We start from the raw sequence: 25,095 nt of genomic DNA on the forward strand, positions 1-25,095 counted from the left end.
GGACTGCTGGAGCCGGGACACTGTCCTACGTGCTTTACGGACGCCAACCAATCTTCCCCTGAGTCCCACGAGGTAGGAGCTATCCCACGAGGTACGTGATAACTCCCACGTACACATCAGGAACCTGAGGCACAGAGACGTCATGTAAATTGCCTAAGGTCCCACAGCAGGTAAGTGGTAGCAGCAGGATTTGAACCCAGGCCCTCTGGCTCCAGCATGTGTCTCTGTAACGTCCACGCTGTGCTTCCCAGCCTAGGGCTGCTGCGTGACTTAGATCTCATTTCAGCTGTTTCCGGGGAGGTCTGTGTGTGGGCCACGGTGCCCAGGCTGGAACATGAAGCCCGAGAACCAAGATGCACCCCTCGGGATGAAGCTTTTCCCTCCATGATCAGAAGGAACTGCTCCACAGCCTCCCCGACGCATCCAGGATAAAGTCCAAAGTGCCTGGCCTGGCATTTTCCACCCTCTTAAGCACAGACCTGGACCCAGCTCAGCACTCCCCTCTCTTGTTCTGCGCCCCCAGCCCCAACCCTTCCTTGGTGCTTGAGTCACCTGGCTGACTCCTCAAACTCTCGGCTCTCCTGAGCTGCTGGGCCTTTGCTCGGACTGTTTTCTCCATCTGGAAGGCCTCCTCTCTTCCCCCCTCTAGCTACTTATCATAATGTACCCATTTCTCAAGGCCCCGCTAACCTCTCACGTCCTTAAGAAAATAGTCCCAGCCCTTCTCGTTCATAATTAATCTTTGTGTCCCAGTTCTCACTCTGCACTTTGTGGCAGAAACTTCTAACCGACCACGTAAATCCCGTCTCCTTGTACCTCTCTAATGGGAAGCTGGCTTTGTGGGAGGGGCCACGGGACAAAGTCCTGGCCGGTGGGGTATAAGTAGAAGTTGGTGGAAAGAGCTTTGGGAAGAGCTCCTTAAAAGGGAGGCTGAGTCAGCTGGAAGGCATCTTTCGCACTCTTCCTGACTGGTCTGGCCTGAAATGCGGACGGGCGGCTAGAGTAGAGCAGCCCTCCTGTGACCGGGGGGGGGGGGGGGGGGGGGTCTGGAGGATGGATGCCACTGATGGCACCATGAAGTGAACCACCCACCACGGTCTGCCTGCCCCTGGAGCCCTTCTACGCGAAAGAACCGCAGACTCGGGGCCTTCTCCTCACGATGCTGAACACGGCTCCTAAGGGACACAAGTCTATCCCTTCTACCACAGCACCTCTCCCAGCCTGCCTTCCATGGGCATTATTTAAGAATTTGCCTCTGCAGACCATATGGAATAGAAGGACAGCAATCACCTCTTGCTCATTTTTGATGCCCCCGGCTGGGCGCTCCTTAATATTTACATTGAATTTCCCTTAAGTCATCTCTGTGCCCAACACGGGGCTCAAACTCATGACCCCAAGATCAAGAGTCACTTACTCTACTGACTGAACCACCCAGGCACCCCCCGTTGCGCTGAATTTTTTAATCAGAACAAATCCCGAGGAACAGTCTACATTTGTGACTGGCATTGGGATTCTGTCAAATGATGCTTTAAAGTAGGCAGCCCATGACCCAGGCCTCTTTTTTTTTTTTTTTAAGTTCCGTTTATTTAAGTAATCTCCTCACCCAACATCGGGCTTGACCTCACGGCCCCGAGATCAAGAGTCGCACGCCCCTCCGACGGAGCCAGCCGGGCGCCCCGACCTGGGCGTCCTGACAGCACCCTGAGGACGCTGCCGTGCTGGTTCTGGTCCAGCGGAAGAAGCGCCCCGTCCTCCGTGGAGCTGCTGCCCAGGGAATGGCCTCTTGTGTCCACGGCGTGGCACGCTCTCTAGGTCCTGCCTCGGTCCATCTGGTCACGTAGCCGCCCCCAACCCAGGATCCCGATCACCCCCCACTGAAAACAACAGACTTTGGGCACAGGTTCCTGGGAGCTGAGTTCAAAGCCAGGGCCGCCCACAGGTGGGTCCAGTTCCTGAGGGGTGTGGCCCTGTCCTGCTCTCAGGAGGAGGGCTCCGGGGGCTCCATAGTGAAGAGGAAGCTTCCTGTCGCCCCCGAGCCATGGAAGCCCCCTCCTCACCACGACGAGGTGGGCAAGCGCCCCTAAATCCCGTTACCTGAGACCCCAGTGACATCCCCCCAGAGAAGCAGAGCCCACTGAGAAACAACACCTCTGTCCCCAGAGGCCCAGGGTCCTGAGAGGCAGGGCAGGGCCTTCAGGGTCACAGAATATGAGCTGGAGGAGAGGCAGCCCGAATGGCCAACTTTCTCACTTTGCACAGAGAGAAGCAAACAAGGCTCTCGTTTTGACCTTAAAAATCTGGCCTGGAGGAAACCTGGAGCCCTTCCCAACCACACCCCCAAGGCCGTACTGGGTTTTCCCGCGACAAAAGAGCCGAACCAGGTGACAGAGCAGACATGGCAGCTCCATGCTCCCTGGCATCCCGTGGGGACCGACTTCTCCAAAGCAGGGGCACCTCTCTGCCAGCCTCCCCTGGCTGGGGCCAGACAGCGCTCTAGAAAGGGGCAGGCGTGTGCCCAGGGGAGCCCCCGCTCCTGCCACCTGCCCCCTCCTCAATTCCCACTTCCTGCTGGTGAGCTGAGCTGGACTAGAGATGCAGGGATACGTGGCCTGTGGGGAAGAATTTCAGTGGGCTCCCATTCTGACCAGACACGTCCCTTTATGGCATTTTTTAACCCTTACGACAATGAGGCAAGGTAGAGAGCACTTTACAAATAAGCAAAGAGGGGCTCGGGGTCATTTAGAAATTCGGCTGAAGGTCAATCAGTGAAGTGGCCGAGAGGGCCACTTCCGAATTAGGCCCAGGGCTGCTGTCTTTAGAGCCTGCACGCTTCCTTACATTAAGCCACACTGCCCACACCGGTGACCATGGGACGGACTTGTCTGCCATCCAAAAACTCGTCTACACCCCCAAGCCCGCGAGGCCATGGTCTGGCTACTGCCCAGCAGACTTGGGGATCCCTCATTTCCCACTGGGAAAGGAGGCTGGGAAGCTGAGAAGAGGCCCCCAAGCGCCTGACTCAGACGCTGTGGGCCGGCTAATTGCTGGACCCTGGCCTCCCTCCGCATTGCAAAAGCAGGTTGTCATTTCTTCATGGTAAACCCCAGGAACTGTCTTTAATTCCAGGCTCTCCGGGACAGGCGGGAACTGCAGTTCCTTCTCCCAGCCAAGCAGATGGAGTAAGACCATGGCGGCCTCTGCCAGAGAACATATAATTTCCCTGGATCCGCTGGCGACAGGCTGTGCTGGGCGGCCGCTGCCCCCACCAAGCTTTGATTTCCTCTCTCTGTTAATCCAAGAGTCTGTTGTATGACTTCAACTCCTGGCGTCCCTGTGTCCCCACTCCCAACCCGGCCCCCAGAGCCCCTTGCCAGCCCTCCAGGCAACGACCTTGTTGGAGAGAGGCCTCCAACAAATGGCCATTCACCACGCCGAGAAACCCCAACATCATCGACGAGAACCCTGAAAATAACCACCGAACCCAGCACCCCATTTGCCCCCTTTTGAGTCATGGGGTTCGCTACAGAGACAGAAAGATGAAGCGGGGGGGCAGGAAGATCCTAGCCTTGGCCTTCCCCCTTCCCACCCCTCCCTGGCCCAGGCTCTACCCCCTGGCACGGGACGATTGTGCTCACCTCAGCAGCGTGCTGAACGGGGATTTCAGGAGGGGAAAGGGCTTTGCTGAGCAAGGACAAAACGGGTTTGGTGCATTTGATTTGGTTTACTGTTTGCCCTCAGGAAATATGAGCCGGGTTGCTGAACATACCACATAATGTATCATCAAGACAACAGACGGGTTCTCAGGCTCGGCCGACTGGGAAACTGGAAGCCAGAGAGGGCAGGGAATGCCGGACTCCGCCGGGCACTGGGCCAGCTCAAGATGCCATATGGGCTGAGACAGGAGTGGCTGGGTCCCAGGTGCGGGGAAAGGGGACCTCCAAGTTCCCTTCCAGCCCAAATGTCCTCAGCTTTTTGGTTTAGAAGCTCAGATCTGGGGCGCCTATTGAGCGTCCGACTTCGGCTCAGGTCATGATCTCACGGTTCGTGAGTTGGAGCCCCGCGTCGGGCTCTGTGCTGACAGCTCGGAGCCTGGAGCCTGCTTGGGATTCTGTGTCTCCCTCTCTCTCTGCCCCTCCCCCACTCATGCTCGGTCTCTCTCCCTCTCAAAAATAAACGTTAAAAGAAAATTTCTAAGTTCAGACTTGTTCAAGGATGACCCACTAAGCTGACTAAACACATGCTCAGCAGCTAGTGCCTTGGGGACAACTAAAAATGAGAATAAAAATAATTGCTTAAGAAACATGGTATTTCCAAAAAATCATCAAAGCAGTCATCATGGGCAAAGCCAGAAAATTATTGGCCTTCCTTATACTTATTTTCTGGTCTGGAACTGGTTTTATTTTCAATTCCTTCTTGGGCAGGGCGCAAGCACCGTATGGTCTTCAGGGTTTCTGGCCTCCACAGTCCTGATCTGCCCACTGTCCTGCCTTCGGAATACATGTGCCCAGGATTTCCCCTAACCCACAGCTGCCGCCTGCCTGGCATCTCTTTTACGAGTCTCCAAGCGTTCCGAGCATCGGCTGACTTCCTCTCTTACCCCAGTTCCTAGCGGCCCAGGCAACAGGCTCCTACGCGGCCATGCCTAGCCCTTCTCCACGTCGCAGTGCACAGCAACGGCTCAGACGCTCTGAGTGTCCAAGGCCCTGCGCCCTGCCTGCCCCCCAACACCCTGCCAGGGGACACCTCGGCGGTACAGCTGGAATCCAGGCTCTGCCATCCACCACCGACTCTTGGCCCGGTGAAACACTTCAACACTCACTCACGGAGCCCCTCTGGGCCGCAGAGTCAACCCTGCCCCATCACACCCACAGAACTGCTACCTAGATAAAATGACACTGTGACCGTGGAAGAACCAAATCCGGCAAAGCTCTGTGCACGCGTGAGAGCCATGCCAAGTCCGCGTGGCAAGAGGAAGGTGACCGGGCACCGATGGGTTCCGCAGGTGGCAAGCGTGGGGCTCGTGGGGGTCAGGGCAGAGAGGGAACGGGCACAAAGCGGGCTGTGCTCGGAGGCCAGGGAGCCGGGGCCGTACCTCGGGGTGGGTGTAGGCGGCCGCCGCGTCCCTCTGCAAGGCCGAGCGGACGTCCGGCATGCTGTCCAGGAGGCTCTTAGAGCAGTTCTCTTTCCCCCGCTTGTTCATCTCCGTTCGGATTTCTTCCATGTCTTCTTTGATTTGCTCATTTTCCTTGGTGAGGTTTTTGGAAACTTCCTGAGAAGAGAAAAAATGTAAAAAAGAAAATCCATGATGAGGCGTCTGGGTGGCTCAGTCGGGTAAGCATCTGACTTGCGCTCAGGTCACGATCTCACGGTTTGTGAGATCGAGCCCTGCATGGGGTTCTATGCTGACAGCTCGGAGCCTGGAGCCTGCTTCGGATTCTGTGTCACCCTCTCTCTCTGCCCCTCCCCTGCTCAGTCTCTCTCTCCTTCAAAAATAAATAAATGTTAAAAACAGTAAAAAAAAGAAAAAGAAGATCCATTAATGTGCTCTAAGATGAACAGAAGGCAGCTGGCAGCCATCTTGGGTCAGAGCTAGAAACGCAAAAGCGGGCTGAGAAATCGGCCAAGAAGTGACCGGGGCTCTGGAGAGGGCCGGCCCTGTGCTGAGGGCCAGATCCCAGGCAGTATTTCTGGGCCAGTACGGCTCTGGGGTGTCCCACTGCTGGACATGCCACCCCAAACTCCCATAGCTTTCCTAGTCATGACACTGCCTTGTCTCTAGGTCACCAGGACACCTGGCTCCTTTTCTGTCATTTGCACACGGTCGTCCTTATCCGGTGAGAACTGACACTACAAAAACTCCCACTCATACCCCATACATGTGTACCAGCAGCTCAATGAACGGAAGAAGGGTTTTTAAAGCAATTTTAGAAGAGGTGGTGAAGACATCTACTTAACCTGCATTTCTAATGAACACAAACTAACCCCCAGCACTTTGAAAGCATCATTTACATAGAAAACCCACAGGCTGGTTTTAAACTTTCCTATTTACCCATAAAAACAGATTCCCTAAATGACTTCCACCTGGCAAAGGAATGGTGTTCCAGTCCTGGTTCACACCGGAAGGGACCAAAGGTTCATCTAAGCCAACCAACACTGGTGAGTACCTCCTGTGTGTCTAAGGAGCAAAGCCTCACGATACCCTGTGGCTCTTGGTCTGGGGGTGCCGGGGAGGTGCCAACTATAACTGGGAAGAAGGTCCGCGTGGCAAGAGGAAGGTGACGGGGCACCAATGGGTTCCGCAGGTGGCAAGTGTGGGCTAGCGGGGGTCAGAGCAGAGAGGGAATGGGCACAAAGCAGGGCCCCAGAGGCGGTGACGCAGCAAGGGATTTGAACCAGGGATGGGTACCGACAGGCTCAGAGGGGCCCTTCTCCTCTGGTTATTCTGAGGGAGGTTGGTTTACTGCACGGAGACCCAACACTGTCCTGCTCTGGCCTGCATTCTAGTTTGCATGAGCATCTGAGTTTTTATTTTTTAATTTTTTTTAACGTTTATTCATCTTTGAGAGACAGAGAGAGATAGGGTGCGAGCCGGGGAGGGGCAGAGAGAGAGGAAGACACAGAATCCGAAGCAGGCTCCAGGCTCTGAGCTGTCAGCACAGACAGGTGCCCCGTGAGTTTTCAGATGTGATGTTCTCCTTGGGCCGTGTTTATGACGTGGGTAGAGGAAGCCACCATGTAAAACAGAAGATGCATTTGCTTTCTGTCTTGGGGACTGTAAAAGCACAGACGTTGACAGGCACAGCCCTGCAGCCTGGCAGGACACTAAGTCCTAGAGGAAAGCCGCCGTAGCTCCGAGTGGGGTGTAGAAGTATCCAGGCCGGCAGTAACCCCCGGCATTGTGGCTCCCATGGCTCCCATGGGGGCTCCCCTGACCAGTCTACTAGGCCCCGGAACCACCGGCCATGCCATTCTCCTGGCATTTCATTTCACGGCAGATTTCGAGCACTGGAAGGGCTTGATGTGTTTTGTGGGGCTCAGGCTAAGCTCGTGTCTCTAAATGGCAGTTAACTGTGAGAGAGAAAGCCCCTGAGAAAGAAGTCTTCCTTAAGGAATACCCGGAAGGAGCAGTCTTACCGGGTGGGCAGTCATTCCCGATAGGTGTTATCAGGGGCGGTCAAGTGCAATGGTTAAGAGCATGGATTCTGGAGGGAACAGTCTGGCTTACATGTCAATGTTATTCCTACTTCTTTGATCCTAGACAAACCAAAGTCCCTGAGCTGCAGTGTCCCCAGGGGTAAAATGGAGTAATACTAGGATTTTCCCTACGGATTATTAGGAGTAAATAAGTGAATATATATGGAAGTGCATGGGACATGGTGATTATTTTTGATAGGATGTTACAGCTGGGTGTTCTAGGCCCCTGCAGGATCCCAGAATTCAAGCCCTTCTCAGATGGGGAAACTGAGGCCCAGAGGAACGATGTGGTTTTCCCAAGATGATAGACACAAAAGTGGCAGAGCTGAGCCCAGCACCCGGCCTCCTGGCCCTCGCTTCCGCAGTTCACTTGTGGAACCACTAAGACGGCCGGGGGGGAGGGTCCTGGAGCTCAGCCAGTTCTCTGAGCAGTGGGGAGCCCATCAGAGGGGCCTGTGAATGTTGCAGTGTGGTCTCAGGGTATGTGAGAGAATATGCATATGCAGAGAAATGCAGAAATGGTGGATTCCCCTAAGTCCTTGTTACACAAAGCATGTCTCAGGAACCTGTTAGGAGTGCAGTCTGGGGCCGTGCCCAGGCACCTGCGGAATCAGAATCTACGTTTTAACAAGACCCCCAGGCGATGTGCATACACATCAAAGTTTGAGAAGGGCTGTCTTAAATGTTGGAAGCTTGGGGTACATCTGCTGGAAACAGGGCCAAAATGTATGAAAGGGGCTGTTTTACCGGAGCCAAATATTTGGATTCACACGTTTCTTTTTTGTTTTTAAAGATTTCATTTTTTAAAAATTTCTTTTACATGTTTATTTATTTTTCAGAGACAGAGAGCATGGGCGGGGAAGGGCCAGAGACAGAGCCAGAATCCGAAGCAGGCTCCAGGCTCTGAGCTGTCAGCACAGAACGTGACTCAGGGCTCGAACCCACGAATTGTGAGATCACGACCTGAGCCTAAGTTGGACACTTAACCGACTGAGACACCCAAGCACCCCGAAACATTTTATCTTTAAGTAATCTCTACACCCAATGTGGGGCTTGAACTCACAACCCCGAGATTAAGAGTCTCATGTTCTACCGCGGAGCCAGCCAGGCGCCCCGGGATTCACGCCTTTCTGTCCATCCACGAGCGCCTGCTAAGAGCAGCGTCCACGCATCTCCCCCATGAATTCTCCACATCCTGAGGCAACACAGCCCAGCAGGCTCAGCGGTTCAGAGTGTTACTTCTTCATTAATGCATTAACGTGCTCAGTGCTGGGCCCCAAGGGGTCCAGCAGAAGCCACAAAGCCCAGGATCCTGCTCTGATAAAGACCACCCTCCACTGAGGGGAAGAAAGCAATAAACAAGAAAGCACCACCTAGTGACAAGTGGAAGGCAGGGCGAGGTGACAGAGGTAGCTTCTGACTCCTCATCGAGGTCAATGACTCTGTCTCTAAGGTGGGGGCTGAGGCCCTCGCACTCCACTCTGGGTAGATCCCATGGCAGGGCCCGCATAGCCTCACGGCCAAAACAAGATTCCGCCTGATTCCCGAACACCCTGCAAGAGTCTGCATCGGCCTGTGCGCTCGCTGGGAGGCAAAGGGGCGGCCCCCCAGATTCACCTGCTCCCTAGACCCCGGGGGTTCTAGGTCCCTGGAGGGGCTTCCTTCTCACTGATGTAGGAGTCCCCAGTGCCCTTTCTGATTTCAGCGAGGAAGCATTATTTTGGGTTTCGGCACGGGAGGGTTGACATGGCTCGGCCTTGAGCGCCCACGGGAACGACAGAGTTTACTCCCCTGAATCAACACCCGGCTGGCGGTGACATCACCCCACCGGCCAGCCAGGCTGAGCCAGGCGGTGTCCCCCAGGACGGCACAGCGGCTCTACCTCCTCAGCCACCCGCTGACCCGGCCACCTCCCCCCTCCCCGGGGGTGCTGGCCCTGCAGGGCTCCCCACGGCCCCCTGAGAGTCTGGCTTCCCCGCGGGGCACTTCTCAGGAAGTACGGGGGAGGCTGCCTGCCCTAGACAGGGCCCTCTAGACTCAGCCCTGGCAGAACAGCGAACCCCATGACCTCATGCCTTGGGCTCTTCCCCCGGGACAGCTGCAACCGTGACGTCCGTGGCGAGTGCTGCTTGGCTCACGGGCAGCGCTGGCAATGTGGCGGAGGAGGCAGGCAGGGGGTCTACCTGGCAGGGGCCGGCACGCCGCACGGTGGCCGCCAAGGATCCCGGTGCTATGAGGAGGAGGGTGGGGAGGAGGGCGGAGCAGCCAGTGGACAGAAGGCTGGCACCAGAGGCTGGGCGCAGCCAGGCGCAGCACTTAGAGACCCGAGCAGAGCCAGGGACCTGAGAGGCGCTCACAGAGCAGGCGGCTCGTGCTGGAGGGACACGGGTCGGGCACCGGGCACGGGAGGGTGCGAGCCCAGGGCGCGAAGGGGACCGGCATCCCACGCTGACTACGGCCGGATGCGCAGATACCAGAGGAGGGAACCAGGCGAGGGGCTGGGTGTAGGCGAAGTCGGGCGCACGGCTGGCACGCGGTCAGCCAGAGCCATGGAGGGTCTGGTGCAGGCGGGTGGGATGGGGGCAGGGGCCAGGGCCGAGGGGGAGACTGAGCAAGAGCGTGAGCCGGCGGTGCTGGGACCTGCGGAAGAGACACCACGGTGCAGGGCTCTGGCCGCTCGCTGTGGTCTCACTCCCCCTGCCCAGAGCCCTGGACGGCGCTGCCGTGAGGGGAGGTGCTGGCTCCAGGGACCAGCCCACACCGCCATCACCACCGGAAGGCAGGTGATGGGACCGCTCTGGGAATAATGACGCTGCCCCCCCCCCCCAAGCAGGCCTGGCGTGGAGAATGAACCAGGGGCTGCCCGCACGGTGCCAGGCACGGAGTAGGACTTGGTGCGCCCAGCGAAGCTGGAGTGGGACCCCTGCGACCCCAGCAGCAGACAGGCAGGTGGGAAAGGGCAATTGAGCTAAGGTTCGGTGGGCTGGGCAGGAGGGAAGGGGACGGCCCCGAGACTGCTGGGTCTTAAAGAGACGCACCAGACACCCGCAGGAGGAGACAGAGCTGGACTGCGGCTGGGCCAAGCCTGGGCCCCAGGTCATGCAGCAGGCACGTGTCCCCACATCCCAAGAGGCCACCTGACCCCATCGCTCGCTGGCTGGGAGTACACTCGGCCCGATACAGATGGCAAGCCTGAGGGCCCAGACACTGGCCTTCCTTGAGGGGGTGAAGGTGTGGGGGTGACCGGATCCTGGGTGGGGGGGCCCACTCACGGCTCCTGGTCACTCGCCTGCCCTTCCCCCTCTGAGCCGTCCAGGACACAGCGAGGACCAGGTGGCCTGGGACAGCCGCCCCAGCCGACAGCTGTCTCCAGCCCCTGGTGAAAGAGCTGGGGGGTGGGGGGGGGGGGGAGAGCAGCTAGAAGCAGCCGGTGCTCCAGCTGACAGGACCAGGAGCGATCCTGGAGCACGGATGACGGAGCTGGGCAGGCCGCCTGGGTGCAGGGGCCACCTGCTGTCGCCTTCAATCACCCCCCCCCCCCCGCCCCCCACCCAGCCCCAGACAGCTGCTGCGCGTCTAGCCCGCATCAGCTGTGGGGCCAAGACCCGGAAACAGAGATGGCTCAGGCCCAGGTTGCCCTCAAAAGTCCAGAGCCCGGAAGGACAGTCAACCAAGCAAAGAACAAGAAGTCCCAGGCCTCTGCTGGTGAATTTGCTTTAGGGGCAACCTCACCCCTTTAAAACAGCCACGGGCTCCTTCACGTCCTGGCACCTACGAGCTGCTCCCAGGCCAGCAGACGGAGGGCGGGCTCTCACACCTTTAGTCTGGTTAGCCGAAAGAAAACCTTTCTTTCCACAGAGACAAATTCGACTTGAAGTACATACAAGCCCAGGAGATGGAATATATTCACTCGAACCCATATTCAGATGTAACTGAATTAAGTAACATTAAAGCCGAAATTTATCTTAGAAATATTATCTCCAACCCTTTCCCCTTTCAGAGATGACAACACAGTGGTCAGACAGAGTGGGGGACACGTCTCTCCAAGAGTAGGAGAGGCAGGACGTGACCAACTGCGAAAGCAGATTTGCTCAGGAAAAACAGTGAATCCTGGGGGTGTCTAGAAGGGCATGGAAGGCAGCCACAGAGGGGAGGCCTGGAAAGAGACAGTTCCCCTAACTCACGGCCAGGCCTGCACAGACGAAAATTACATTTTCCTATTAGTTGATGAAAGGATACATCCCCTCGAGTCAGGAACGCTCCTGTGATCGTGCCTTTCAGACCAGAAACACAAAGGCCACCGAATCCTTTGGTTCGAAGAAGAAGCCTCAGCAAAGCCTGTGCTGGCACATTCTGGGGAGCAGGCCAGTTCTGAGTCTGGTGACTACATCACAGAGTTTTAAGTTTTTTTAATGTTTACTTCTGAGAGACAGAGCATGAGCAGGGGAGGAGCAGAGAGAGAGGGAGGCACAGAATCCGAAGCAGGCTCCGGGCTCTCAGCTGTCAGCACAGAGCCCGATGAGGGGCTCGAACCCACAGACCACGAGATCATGACCGGAGCCGAAGCCAGATGCTCAACCGACTGAGCCACCCAGGCGCCCCATTTTTATTATTTATTTTCTGCATCACAGATTTTAAATCTTACTCGGACACAAAGCTATCAGGGGAAAAGGCTTTGGAGAACACACAAGGTTCCACGGTGACCATCTGTGCTCACGGACAAGTTTTACAAACCCCGGCAGACACGTGTGAGGAGAAGAAGAGTCGAGTCACCCTCTCCAGAAGGTGCAGGGCTTCCGCAACAGAAAGCACACTCCGGGCAGCTTGCAGGCACGCAGCTGTGTTAACAGCAGGGGCCGTGCACCCACACGTACACGTGGACATACGTATGCACAGTCACACGCATATCCAAGTACCTGGGAGCACTGACAGGTGTCCTGCTGCCACGCGGGGGTGGGGCACTTCTTCACAAAGCCCTGCAAGTTGTGTAGGAATGACTTAATCATACTAAAACCCTGATGCTAGAAGAGATTATTTTAATGACCTGTCCCTCTGTCCTTTTCTCCACTTTGATAATCAATCTGCTCCTGGAAGCAGTATTTGGCACTGGGCATAGGACCCCATGACTCTGTCCCGCTGCCTTCAGAATCCATCCCCGGGCCTGGGCAGCCTACAAGGTTTCGGGTCTCCGGGTGCACTCAGAGCTCAGGGTAAAAGTCTTCTCAGCAGAATCACTGTCACTGCCGGGCCTATACGCAACGAACAGGGTTTGCCTTTGGAAGCCACAGACTGTCCTTCTAGACTTCCAATTCCCCACCTCTGCTGGCACCTATTCTCTGTGCCCACCCACCCCTGACTCTAATGTAACTCATACTCCTGGATCTCCTTCCCCTTCCCAGCCACTGCCAGGAGAGGGTCAGCCTTACTCTGCCACATCCAAGGTCCTGGACCGCTGACCACTTTGGATGTTACTTCTCCCTGGACCAGTTCTCTAGGAACGCCCGTGGGGTTTCGGGCCTCCACCAGGCGAACAGAAAAGATGTGTAGGGGGTTAGGTTTCCGGAATACAGTGAAATGGCCCTGCTCTGCTACACTCTCCAAACTGACGAAAGCTAGAAAGTCTGACCACAGCAGGTGCTGGCGAGGACGTGTGTGGCACTTTCAGTCCCCGCTGGAGGGAACGTAAACTTGAACTACCACTTGGGAACACAGCTTGGCAACCCCCCGCCCTACAGATGAAGATGAGCGTAACTAACGTCCCAGTAGCTCCCTTCCTACTTACACACCACAGAGAAATGCACACACGTGTGGGCCAGGGACACAGACAGGGACGTGCATGTACAGGGAGACTCCTGGGCTACTGTGAATTATAAAACTGAAAACACACCCCGTATCCATCATCAGTACAACAGAGCGATAGACCGTGGAACGTTCACACAATAGACTACTACACGGCGATAAAAGTAAATGAACTACAGGACACAAAACCACGTAGGTAACTATTAAAAACAAGGGGTGCCTGGCTCACTCAGTGGGTAGAGCACGTAACTCTTGCTATCTGGGTCATGAGTTTGAGCCCCATGCGTGGCGTGGAATTTACTTAAAAACTATTGAAAACAAAATTGAGGGGCGCCTGGCTGGCTTAGTCAGTTGGGCATCCGACTTCGGCTCAGGTCATGATCTCATGGTTTGTGAGTTCGAGCCCCACGTCCAGGGCTCTCTGCTGTCGGCGTAGATAGAACCCGCTTCAGATCCTCTCTCCCCCTCTCTCTTTGCCCCTCCCCCGCTCACATTCTCCCTCTCTCTCGAAAATAAACAAATATATTTTAAAAATAAATATTTAGGGGCTCCTGGGTGGCGCAGTCAGTTAAGCGTCCGACTTCAGTCAGGTCACGATCTCGCGGTCCGTGAGTTCGAGCCCCGTGTCGGGCTCTGGGCTGATGGCTCGGAGCCTGGAGCCTGTTTCCGATTCTGTGTCTCCCTCTCTCTCTGCCCCTCCCCCGTTCATGCTCTGTCTCTCTCTGTCCCCAAAATAAATAAACGTTGAAAAAAAAAATTTTTTTTAATAAATGTTTAAAAAAAACAACAAAATAAAATCTTAAAAAAACACACAAATGAGTGAAAGAAGCCTGACACACACGTGTGTGCACACACTGACACAATTCTGTAAGACTCTTTATTTAGAGTTCAAAAACAGACAAAACTAGTGTATTTAGGGATGCATCCTTAGGTAATGAAAATGTTTAAAAAAAAAACAAGCAAGGAAGATGATTAACATAAAAGTCAGGACAGAGGTTCACTTCAGGGAGGGGGTGTGAGGAGAGGCCATGTGGGGGGCGCTGAGCTTTCCTGAGCTGGGTGGTAGTTACATGGGCATTTGCTTTATAATCTTTTTTTAAGTTTGTTTATTAAGTTTATTTATTTTGACAGAGAGAGACAGAGAGAAAATGCAAGCAGGGGAGGAGCAGAGAGAGAAAGAGAGAGAGAGAGAGAGAGGATCCCAAGCAGGTTCGGCACAGACAGTGCAGGGCTCTAACTCACAAACCATGAGATCATGACCTGAGCCGAAATCAAGAGTCGGACGCTTAACCGACTGAGCCCCCAGATGCCCGGCTCTGTAATAATTTAAGCTGTACCCTCACCGTGTATGTACTTTTCTATGCGTGTGTTATTTTCACAATTCAGAACAACAGCTTCACCAAAATCGCTCCACGAAGCAGAGCTCTCGGAGTTGATTTTACCAAAAGGTGAGACTCGAATGGTTTAGATTCGACTTCTCTCTCCTTCCTCTTTCATCTGCAAATGGAGTTTCCATTCCTTCGTCCTCCTACATCCCAGGGGCGGGGATGCACACGTGTGCCCGCTCCCACTGCCAGGCCCTGATCCTCCTCTGGGCAAGACGCCCCTTCAATCTGCCCCCTTTGTCCGGTCTGACCTCCGAAGCACTCCCCTTGGGCTTCCAGAATATCCAAAGACCAGGAGCAGGATTGTACTTCCATTCCTCCTGCAGAGCCCGGCTGCAGGAGGAGTGTTTTCCCCATTTACCCAACACCGTGCCTCTCCACCGACTGCAGACAGACAGTCAGCCAGCGCCAGCCGGGAGACGAGAGGCTGGATGTCACGCCGGGAGACGGTGCTCTGCTCCGTGGGCCCAGGGCCCGGACCCATCTGTGACAACTGCCACGCCACAGCACCCTGCAGCCTTGGACTGCCTGCTGTGCGGAACCTCTCACTCCTGCTAATCCTATTTAACAGGAATTCTGGGACACAGCCACAGTTCTGCCTAGAAGTTCCCTTGGAAGAGCTATTGTTTTCAGCTCCAGTTAGGAAAAACTGATGCTTCCAGGGCAGATAGCAATGATTCAAAGCAACTTACGGGGCTGATTAGAAAGAGCCCCAGCCCAGGAGCCAGAAGGCCTGAGCTCCTGCCTACGTTTCCCTAGCACTTTCCACAGGCCTCACATCCTGCCCAGCTCACAGGGACAAATGTACGGAATGTATACGGGGTGGTTTAAAAACCATAATTGCTATATAAATATAGGGGATTATTATTATTAATATGAAGGGCCAGTTTTTGCTACTAAACATACCATGGTTTTAAAAAAGAGATCACTCTCAAAAAAAAAAAGAAAGAAAGAAAAGAAAAAGGAAAAGAGATCACTCTTGCTGAAAGAACTAGGATCAATTTTGGCAAAAATCCAGTTATTGTGTGACTGCACCAAATTCACCCACTAAACCCACTCCTCTCCTGTGCCGGCAGTAAGGGCTCAGCTGCTAACAGCCTGCAAACAGACCACAGCCCTTGAACCAAGCGCTCGGAGGCCCAGCGCCTGACTCTGGCCTCACAAGCACTGTGCTCCATCCCCGGAGCTGTCTTTCCCAGGCTCCAGGCTGTTCTGCAGACAGAATGAAAACCAGGTGAAAGCGGAAGCGGCTGCCCGCCCTGTTCTATAAAAAAAAAAAAAAAAAAAAAAAGCAACCCTCTTTCAGAAAGGGCATTGCACATTTGGATGGTGCTGGATGCCAAGGGTTAAAGCACTTTCCAATTTCCAAGGACGACTTGGGTCCTGGTTTAACTTCTTTTGAGCCCATTTGAAAGAATCAGGAGAAAGAATCCCAAGCCCGCATGAAGCCCTTCGATAGAAGGGTGGCGTTGACCATCCCCAGTCTCTCCACGCCAGCCGCCAATGCTGGGGACAGAGACAGTGAAGACGAGGCCAGCTTCTCTTGGGAAGTGCCCTCAGCAAGAGTGGGCTGATGTGGTCCCGCTGGCCGCCTCGAACTGTCTGTGAAGCTCAGGCTCCAGGGCCCCGACGCTTCTCATCAGACCTGGTAACTGAAAGGCTGGGGACCCACCAAGCCTCCCAGGGCTGGTGGCCATGGTCAGAAAACGCTCATCACAGCACAGGGGGAGTCAAGCCTAAAGACGGGCGGACAAGGAAGCGGCGTTCGCTTTCCGGGAACACTGGGGTGTAAGGAAGGGGCTGGAACCAACCTTCGCAAGGGCAACGTTTCATCACCCGCATCCCAGCGACTCGGACAGAGCAGCAGAGAGACGCTGCCCCCACTCACTCCCTGGCCATACCCCGAGCGCCTTGTTTTGTTTAACCATTTCAAAGTGTTTCCAAGATGATTAGCTCACTTTTTTACCCCCCGAGCAACCATGCAAGGTATGTAGGGCACCTCTCCCACTTCACAGATGGGGAAGGTGGGACACAGCCGCTGGGGAGCAGCCAACAGAGAGGCGCCCGCTCCGTCCTGACTCCCGGCCCAGCGAGCGCCCTTTCTGCCAAACTGGAGAGTCTTACCTTTCTCACATCCTGCAGCTGTTCTTCAGCCATCATGGGACCCCAGCTCCTCCATGAGAGCCCACCCCCAAAGCCCACTTTTTCATGAGGAATATTGGTCTATTAATCATTCCGTTACTAAACTTGCCGTTTACAGTAACATTCTAAAGATTGAACAGACCTAATTTTTTGAGTCACCGTTTCAGGTATCAGTTCAAGACGTGGATGCCAGGCAATGACACCTATGTAAGCTCCCGACCAAGAAGGGTGAGTGGGGAATGTCCCTTTTCTGGTGATTAAATGACTTATCTATGTGTCAGAGCACTACAGCAATGGAATGGTGTCCAGGTTACTGTGGTGTGTGAGCATTTCTCTCTCGCACCCCGACCCCCACACCACCCCCTGGAAACCATGGTGCCAGCCACACATCTCCCTGGAGCCCGGTCATAACCATGTGACGCCTGTCTGTGGAAATGACACTATCAGTCCGTTCTCCCAGGGGGTGAAGAGCCTGAATGTTTTCCAGCGGGGAATATTATGCGTCAGTAACCGTTTTCACGTCTTTTTCCTCTAACGTGAACCGGAGACGCGTCACCACACAAATGCACGCACACGTACAGAGACAGAAAGCAGAACGGCTAAAATGACAAAGCAAAACCAGAAGAAGAAACGAACAGCCATACGCCCAGAAGGGAGATGCCGCCATCTTAAAACCGGAAGTGAGAGGCTTACTGTACTTTTACGTTTCATTTAGCTCTGAGTTCCCTGGAAGTCAAGGTGAAAACAGAAATACGATGGAGACACCTGGATGGCTCCATGGGTTAAGCATCTGGCTCTTGATGTGTGCTCAGGTCATGATCTCACGGTTCATGAGTTCGAGCCCTGTGTGGGACTCTGCACTCACAGCATGGGCCTACTTGGGATTCTTTCTCTCTCTGTCCCCCTCTCTCTGCCCCTCCCCGTCTTGAGCACACGTATGCACACACACACTCTCTCTCTCAAAATAAATAAACTTAAAAAAAAAAAAGAAATACATTGATTATATGGTTCTTGTGTGTGAAAAAAGAAAGTATTTACATTTATATTTCATCGATTCTTTGTCACCCACAATTTGGCATGAGTTTGAATGGGTGTTTTATGTATATGTTTTCTTCCCAAAGCACAGGACAGGTGAAGTCTAGTCAGGATACATGCTTTCTGAAAAAATATTGTGGGAAGTTGGATATGCTTTCAGGCCTGATGGAGAGAAAGATACGGAAACCCGGAATCTTCCTTACCTCCTCCAGTTTATCCATCCGTCCAACCAGTTTGGTGGTGACAGAATGCAGCTTCAGGAGATCCAGACCATAGAAGGCTCCTTCCAGCATGTCTATGATGGTGGAAAGCTATGGAACGTGAGTAGCAGGTTAGTCGAGGGCTGGGGTGTGACACCCAAGATGAGACTTCTCCTGTCAGACCCCCAAGCTGGAGGCTCAACAGAGAGGCCACTGGCCAGGAACGGAGAGGGGGGCTCTTGGAAACCGGTGTTTTGTAGGTGGGAAGTATTGTGGCCCCTGGAATACTCAGATAAGAAAATGGAAGAATCCAGGGGTGCCTGGGTGCCTCAGTCGGTTAAGCATCTGACTTCAGGTCAAGTCATGATCTCGCGGTTTGTGAGTTTGAGCCCCGCGTCGGGCTCTGTGCTGACAGCTCAGAGCCTGGAGCCTGCTTCGGATTCTGTGTCTCCCTCTCTCTCTGCCCCTTCCGCTCATGCTCTGTTTCACTCTGTCTCAAAAATAAATAAAAACATTTTTAAAAATTAAAAAAAAAAAAAAAGAATCCTAGAAGAACAAGTGAAACAAGTCTACACATCTTCACCCAATCGCTCAGACCCCTTTTCTTCTGTTAGGTGTATGCCTGCTTGTCTTTCCTCTTAGACGCTGAGCTCCTTGAAAGTGGTGCCCCATCTTTGTTTCCCCAAGATCTCTAGCACAGCACCTGGCCCACAAGAGGTGATCCATAAATACTCAACAAAGTGGCTCATAAACTTCGATGCCTTGAGGATGTGCTCCTGAAATACCCAACCTCGTTGTCTACCCTGGGAGATACCAACAGTTTTCCCTCAGCACTAAAACTAAACTAACCACGGGGTAAGAGAGGCCCCATGACCCATCTCTGCGATAGCATGCCATCGTAGGGCGCGAGCCTTCTCAGTGCTTTTAATGCTGTCCTTCCCGCCAGTACTCTGGGAGGACGGTGGCCGAATATCTGGTGATATCCAGGTCACCCAGAGCGCAGGCAAAGGGGCAGGTGAGAGATGCTTGAACTGGGCCTCCCTGACGAGGACCAGTCCCTGGAAGAATCTGCTGGACACCCTTCTGCGATTTCTGTTCCCCACCCGTCTCCCAGCCTTGCTGGTAGATGAAGAATTCCATGTCACGAGACACTTGCGTTCAGAAGCCCTCCTTCCTTCCCACCAGGGGAAAGTAGCTGAACTGGGGGTGAGAGCCGCAAAAAGGCATCTTGTTGGCACGCACTGGGATGATTTTCTGAGTGGCTCCCAATAGAAAATTTTGCCTGCTGCTGTTCCAGAAGCCCCCAGGAGTCCAATCCTGTCACTGGGTGGTTCAGAGAGCGGCTTGACGGTGGGGCTGCGGCTCTGAGGCACACTGGATCCCGGGGCAGGATATTAAAGCACTGTCCTGCTAACCCCCGCTCTGCGAGAAGGGCATCCGTGACCGCCAGCTACCGAGCACGTACCAGGCACGGGCACAGAGGCAGCTCTTCACGTTGGTCATTCACGAACAGGACGCATGTCTACCGGCCCTGACTGCGTATCAGGCACCGTGCCAAGTACTCCGTAGGGTCATCCATCGGTTCCCAAAGCAACCCCCCAAAGCAGACGTTGTTATCCCCACTTGCTACTCAAGGAGACCAAGGTCGGGCAAGGCAGTTAGGCACCTTGAGTAGGATTACACGGCAAAGAATAGCGGAGCAACAATCCGAACCCAAGTCTGTGTGACTGCAAAACCAGGCCCAGGCCACCGCTCCCCCCTGCCGCCCCCCACTGCAATGAAGCGGGGAGGGCAGAGATCGGACAAAGCCCTCAGCCCACCCCTGCAGCAGCCTCAGGCAGGCCTGAGCTTCCCCCCCTCCCCCCACCCAGACCAGGATCACAGTCTGATGCCGACCCACAGCCGGCCCCAGGCCCCTCCTACCCTGGGTCACCCGGCCCGCGGGCTGAGGACTGACGGGCTCGCCCCTCCGCGTCTCTCGCCTCTTTAGGGTGCGTGCTGGGCTGACAGTAAATCGTGGCAACAGCTCTCCGGGAGAAGAACACTGAGTTCTTCTGGCCCCCGGGCCTGGCAGTGGCTCCCAGGCCCGGCCTCCCTGGCTCCATAGGGAGAGGCAGGCACACTTTGCTGTCGGCATCCCCTTTAGACGTCCGGATTGCGAATGACCGCTTTGTCACATGACCAGCCTTGGACACACACAGTACTCCAGATGCCAGGGCCTGACCTTTACAGGCTAAGACACGTCCCATTTACTCAACGGCCTTACAATCCCTGCAACAGCTTCTGCCAGAGGCCTGGGTCCCGAAGGCGTCCTCCCACCCCTGGCCTCGCCCCCACACCAGGTCCTTACCTTCAAGTCCCGGCTGTCTGCCGCCCGCAGCTTCTGGAGCCGAAAGTCTCCCTCGCAGGGATTGAGGGCCGACGGGGGTGCGACACAGGCACATTTGCAGGACGAGCCCGAGGTGATGGTTTCCACGGTGTAGAAGTCTTCCTTCCTGGAGGTCCCCTCGTTGACTCTCTGGCAGGCGTCTCGGCCCAGGGGTCTCACCACGCACTTGCACTGGCAGTCTGAGCCCTCAGACACAGCCTTGACCTTGTCATAGTCTCCCAGCAACTAGACACAGAGATAAAGCAAGAAAGGGCTGGGTGTGCAAATACAGGCGCCTATCAGCCCAGCACCTAGGAAGGCTCTCCATTCACCCTGTTGAATGTCCTGCACTAGCCCAAGACCTCAGACAACTCTGAACTGTGCAGAGAAGAGGTCATCAGAACACAATTTGCTGACTCTGAAATTTCCTGGAAGGCACGAGGAGTTCAGCTCTCTTCATTTGTCTTGGAAAGCTGTGTGCTTCTCAGGGGGCCTTAGCCTTTCATCATTTCAAGGAAAGAAACAAATGAGCCCCATCATTCTTCCAACGGCCCTTGCCTTAGCGGACATCCAGATTTAGATTAAAAAAGAAAAAGGAGAAGGGGCTAAAGGGAGGATTGGAAAGCTGATATTCCAATCTGAAGGCTACTTGCTTTGATCCTTGTTCACTCAGTGACCACATACTGAATGCCCATTCGGGGCTGTGCCAGGTAAACAGACGGGCCAGAGAGCCCACCCGCGGGAGCTCTCCGTGCAGGAGGCACACAGATCACAGCTATGCCAGGTAAAGGGTGGTAAGTGCCCTGACGTGATGATGCAGGGCAGTCGGGGGGAGGGGGCGCTCAACCTGGCGAGAGGGGCTCCGGCCACGCATCAGAGGAGACTTCCTGGAGGAAGTGGTATTTGATCTGGCCCTCGAAAGACGGCTTCAGTTTGGAAAAAGAGAGGCTGAGTAAGGTTTACGCAGCCTAGGGATTCATTTGGCTCCTTGAACAGCTTCTGAACCCAAACCCTAGGCCAAAGCCAGGAGAGCAAACTGGCAGTGGTTGCTGCTTCTACGATGCTAAACATTTCCTTCTGAGCCCTGGCCCCTGCCAGCCTCCCCAGGCTGGAAATCACACAGCAGCAGCAGCAGGCTTTCTGGAGCCACCATTCTGGGCACTTGCTCGGGGGGGGGGGGGGGGGGGGGGAAGCCTCCTTCCTCCTCTGCACAGATCCCGCATCCGCAAAGCCACGGGGGCCCCCAAAGCCTTTCTAGGCACCGGGAAGGGTTCCCTTCACTTGCCTAATGACCTCGGCAGGCAGGCACAGACCTAGCTGGAGTGGAAATGTTCCTGGGATGCTGTCGGGGGGGGGGGCGGGGGGGAGAAGGCTTGTAATGTTTTTCTTGCAAAGGCTGGGCTTCTTCTAACACTAATATTTGCTTTAGAGCTGTTGTCAAATACAGAATGGCGCAGCGGGCTAAGGGGTAGCAGTGCAGGGTGACTGAAGCGGCCGGTCCTCAGGGGCTGACAGTAAATCGTGGCTGTCTGCTGAGACTCTGCCTAGATTCCTGCCGGAGCCCGCGCCGAGGCCCCGGGTGGATTCCTTCCTTTCAGACTCCGGTTTCAAGAACACTTGTGGATGGTCCTCCAGAGCCCCAACACGAAGGGTTTTCATGTCCTTTCGGTTTAGGGGACAATAAGAGGTTATGGGTGGCTCTAGGGATAGATAGCAGCCTAACTTCCCGAGGAAGGGGAACTGATTGTTCTTCCCCTGGGAAGGAGACAGGACCCAGAGCAAAGGCTTCTCCAGATGCAGGCAGCACTGAAGGCACCAGATGCAGCCATCCCTCATCTTGAGGATGACGGCAACTCCCACCACACGTCATCATGCTGAACGGAACACTCCAGAGAACTGTCCCTTCCAGTCACCTGGGCTGCAGACTGTCGGAAGACCTGGCTCTACCCACCTGGAGCTACAGCCGGGGAACCAGGGCGTGTGTGACCATCGAGTCAGATAAAGCGAGCCGAGTACTTTGTAAAGGGGCACTTGACGAAGCCGGTCCCTATCAGCTGTCACTCACCCCCCACTGACCACGCGCCAGAGGTGAGTGGGTCTGCATTTCCACCCTGCCTTCACCAACACACGGGGCCTCGTCCGCCGCCCCTCTGCGCGGGGCCACCTGCCACGCGTCACACCTGCAGCTGCTGCTGGGTCTCGACCCCGCTTCTCCCTGGTGGGTGTCTCACTCCGGGCCCGTCAAGTGCCTCCCCCTGGGGCAGCCGTCCGCCCGCCCCAGTCCAACGTGCCCGCCTGTTGTCACATTCCAATTCCCACGAACAGCCACACAGGCAAGACACGACCACACTTTCGCAACCCTTGAGCTAGAAACTAGGTCGGGATTATTATTGTCCGTTTACGTCCCTCTTTCCAGGGAGCTGCGCGGAGTCTTCCCTTCCTTCTCTCCTTTCTCCCGATTCGGTAACCTTGAAGTACCCGTCCCGTCCCCGGAGAAACGCAGCGAGGAGGGCACCGCGCACGCCCCTCCCTCCGGGAACGGGGCGCAGCGGCCGGCCGCACGCCAGCGACGACGGCCACCTCCGGTCCCCCCTCCACCCAGCGCCCCGGCCCGGGGGTGGCCAGGGCCCGCCGCCTACCTGCGACAAAACGTTCTCCTGGTTGTCCGCCTCGTTCTGCAGGGTCTCGTCCTCCGTGGGCGCCACCGTCGGCGCGTCCGGCGGCTCGCTCGTGCCGGCGGGGGTCACGGTGGCCCCCCACTGGGCCCGGGCCACCACCAGAGCGCCGCAGACGACCAGCAGCAGCAGGGGCTTGGCCATGAGGGACGCGGGCAGAGGGGCTGCGCCCGTGGGAGAGCGGCGGGCTCGGGCTGCGGGCTGGCACTGAGGCGGAGGGCGGCGCGGCCGCGGCCCGGGAGTGGCCGCTCAGAGCGCCTGCTGACGCTGGGCGCGGCTGAGCGCGGCGGGAGGGTGCGCCCCCGAGCCCCGGCGCATGTCCTCCCCGGCGCGAGCGGCCGCGACTGTGCGGCCCCGGCCGAGAGCGGGGCGCGGGGCGGGGGCGCGGGGCGGGGGGGGGGGGGGGGAGAGGGGGCGGGGGGCGGCGGCGCCGGGAGCGAGCGCGGCGTCCGCCCGGGGGCTCAGGTGGCAGGCGGGGCGCCGGGGGGCGGGGCGGCGCGGAGGGAGGGAGGGGGAGAGGGCGGGGGCGGGGCCTCCATTGTGCGCGCGGCCCGCCCCTCCCGGCCCCGCTCGGCGCCCCCGTGGCCGCCGCGCGCGCGCGCGCGCGCCCACCCCCCATCACGCTCCCCGCACCGCCGCCCCGGTGAAGTCTGGGGTCCCCCGTGCGGTTCCGGCCCGCGGCCGCGCGCCCCCCCTCCCCCCGAGCGGGAGGTGGGCAGGCAGCGGGCGCTCGCTGCGAGCCCGAGCCCCTGTCCTCCGCGCGCTCCTTTTATCGCCCCCCGGGGAGAAGGAGCCTTGCTCTCGGCGTCTCTCTTCCCGGACTCGGCTCGCAGCGCGAGCTCCGGCAGCTTTGAACTTAGCGCCACTGGTAGCCTGCCTGCCCGCCGCCGCGTCACACCCTGGCAATACCTCCACCCAGAGGATGGCCGTTGAACTCCCTGCCGGAGTGGGTCCTGGTTTGTGCGACTATCGAATACGAAGACCGCGACTGTCGATCGCGGACGCTCTGCGGGTCCCCGTGGGGGAAGCGGCTGCCCGAGAATCCGATGATTGTCCAAGGGAACAGCTCTTAGCTGGCTTCCTGCTTTGGGACAGGTGTCAGAGTCTGTCGCTACGCGATCCCCGAGAGGGCGTCCACTTTCAACAGCGTGCGATTATGTTACAGTGGCCCTTAATTAGTGTCCCTTTGGGGGGCGCTTGGGTGGCCCAGTCGGTTGAGCGGGGGACTTCAGCTCAGGCCATGATCTCACCGTGAGTTCGAGCCCCGCATGGCGCCCCTCAGGGCTTGCTGCTGGCAGCGCAGAGCCGGTTTTGGATCCTCTGTTCCCCCCTCCACCAACACTTTGGATCCTCTGTCCTCCTCTCTCTGCCCCCCCATCCCCCGCTCACCCCCCCCCCTCAAAAATAAACATTTAAAAAATTTAGTGTCCCTTTTGTGAACCTACTGTAAAGATCAATACTGTGTGAATTCAAGGAAAGGCACAGTGCCTTCCGGGACAACTGTCATCCTGAAAACATTGAACAGAGCCAGACCCCTTCAAAGATGTGAAAGGTGTCAGTACGCGTCTGGGGAAGTACAAACACCTTGCCTCTCACGCTAAGGAATAAGTTTCAATAGTCAAAGTCATGAACTAAGGAGCTTCAGCTCATGTAAGTGATGATAGTTGACAGACATATAATGATTGTCTTTATTAATGTTTAAGTAGGGGGTTTTTTTGTTTTGTTTTGTTTTGGTTTTTTTGTAATCTCAGTTTGTGGACAAAAGTCCAAGGTTCTGGGTGTCTGGGCCTGTGGAAACCTCTCTCTCGCACAAACACACACATGCACATGCAAAGTACTCTGTGTGAGCTAGCAAATGTTTTCTGACACTAGAAGGTAGTAAACATCCATTAAAATACAGTTTTCAAATTCAGTTCGAATAAGTGTCGAATGTTGGCTAAGCGCAAGACAACAAACTAGGTTGCTAGATCTTTAGTGGGAAGATAAGAATGTCCGTGTTTTCCAGAAGGGGTGGGGTGGAAGTGAGGGGGTAAGCAGAATAAGGGCTCGAGTTGTAAAGCAGGGGGAGAGCATTGGCCAAGGGCGTTCAAGGAGGTATAGGCCACGTGTCGTTGAAAGGTCAGGGCTTCGTGGCAGAGTGACGCTGGAGGTGTCTAGGTGTATGGAAAGGCTTCAAGGGAGAAGATAAGCCAACAAGATATAGGCAAGAAAGAGAGGGCATTGTGGGCAGAGACACAAGCCTGAAGCGGATATTCAGATCTCAGACTGCTCGCTTCTCAGGGAGACTTTCCTGACTC

At 55.8% G+C, this 25,095-nt stretch overlaps 1 protein-coding gene across 2 annotated transcripts in view; it reads right to left on the reverse strand.

The window, feature by feature from the left end:
* OLFML2B (olfactomedin like 2B) overlaps window positions 1-22,942 on the reverse strand; it is a 35,996-nt gene extending 13,054 nt beyond the window's left edge. For both annotated transcript variants that reach the window (XM_047076501.1, XM_047076500.1), the window contains exons 1-4: window positions 22,763-22,942; window positions 20,106-20,369; window positions 17,759-17,866; window positions 5,093-5,269 (exon numbers count right to left, since the gene is read on the reverse strand). In XM_047076501.1, coding sequence (XP_046932457.1) covers window positions 5,093-5,269; window positions 17,759-17,866; window positions 20,106-20,369; window positions 22,763-22,942 — 729 coding nt within the window. The remainder of the gene's footprint in view (window positions 1-5,092; window positions 5,270-17,758; window positions 17,867-20,105; window positions 20,370-22,762) is intronic.
* Window positions 22,943-25,095: the final 2,153 nt, after the last annotated feature.

The sequence above is a fragment of the Lynx rufus genome, unplaced genomic scaffold, assembly GCF_022079265.1.
Source record: "Lynx rufus isolate CCGP_SWC_20201006 ecotype Redwood Valley unplaced genomic scaffold, mLynRuf1.p SCAF_15, whole genome shotgun sequence".
In the NCBI taxonomy this organism is placed as follows: Eukaryota; Metazoa; Chordata; class Mammalia; order Carnivora; family Felidae; genus Lynx; species Lynx rufus.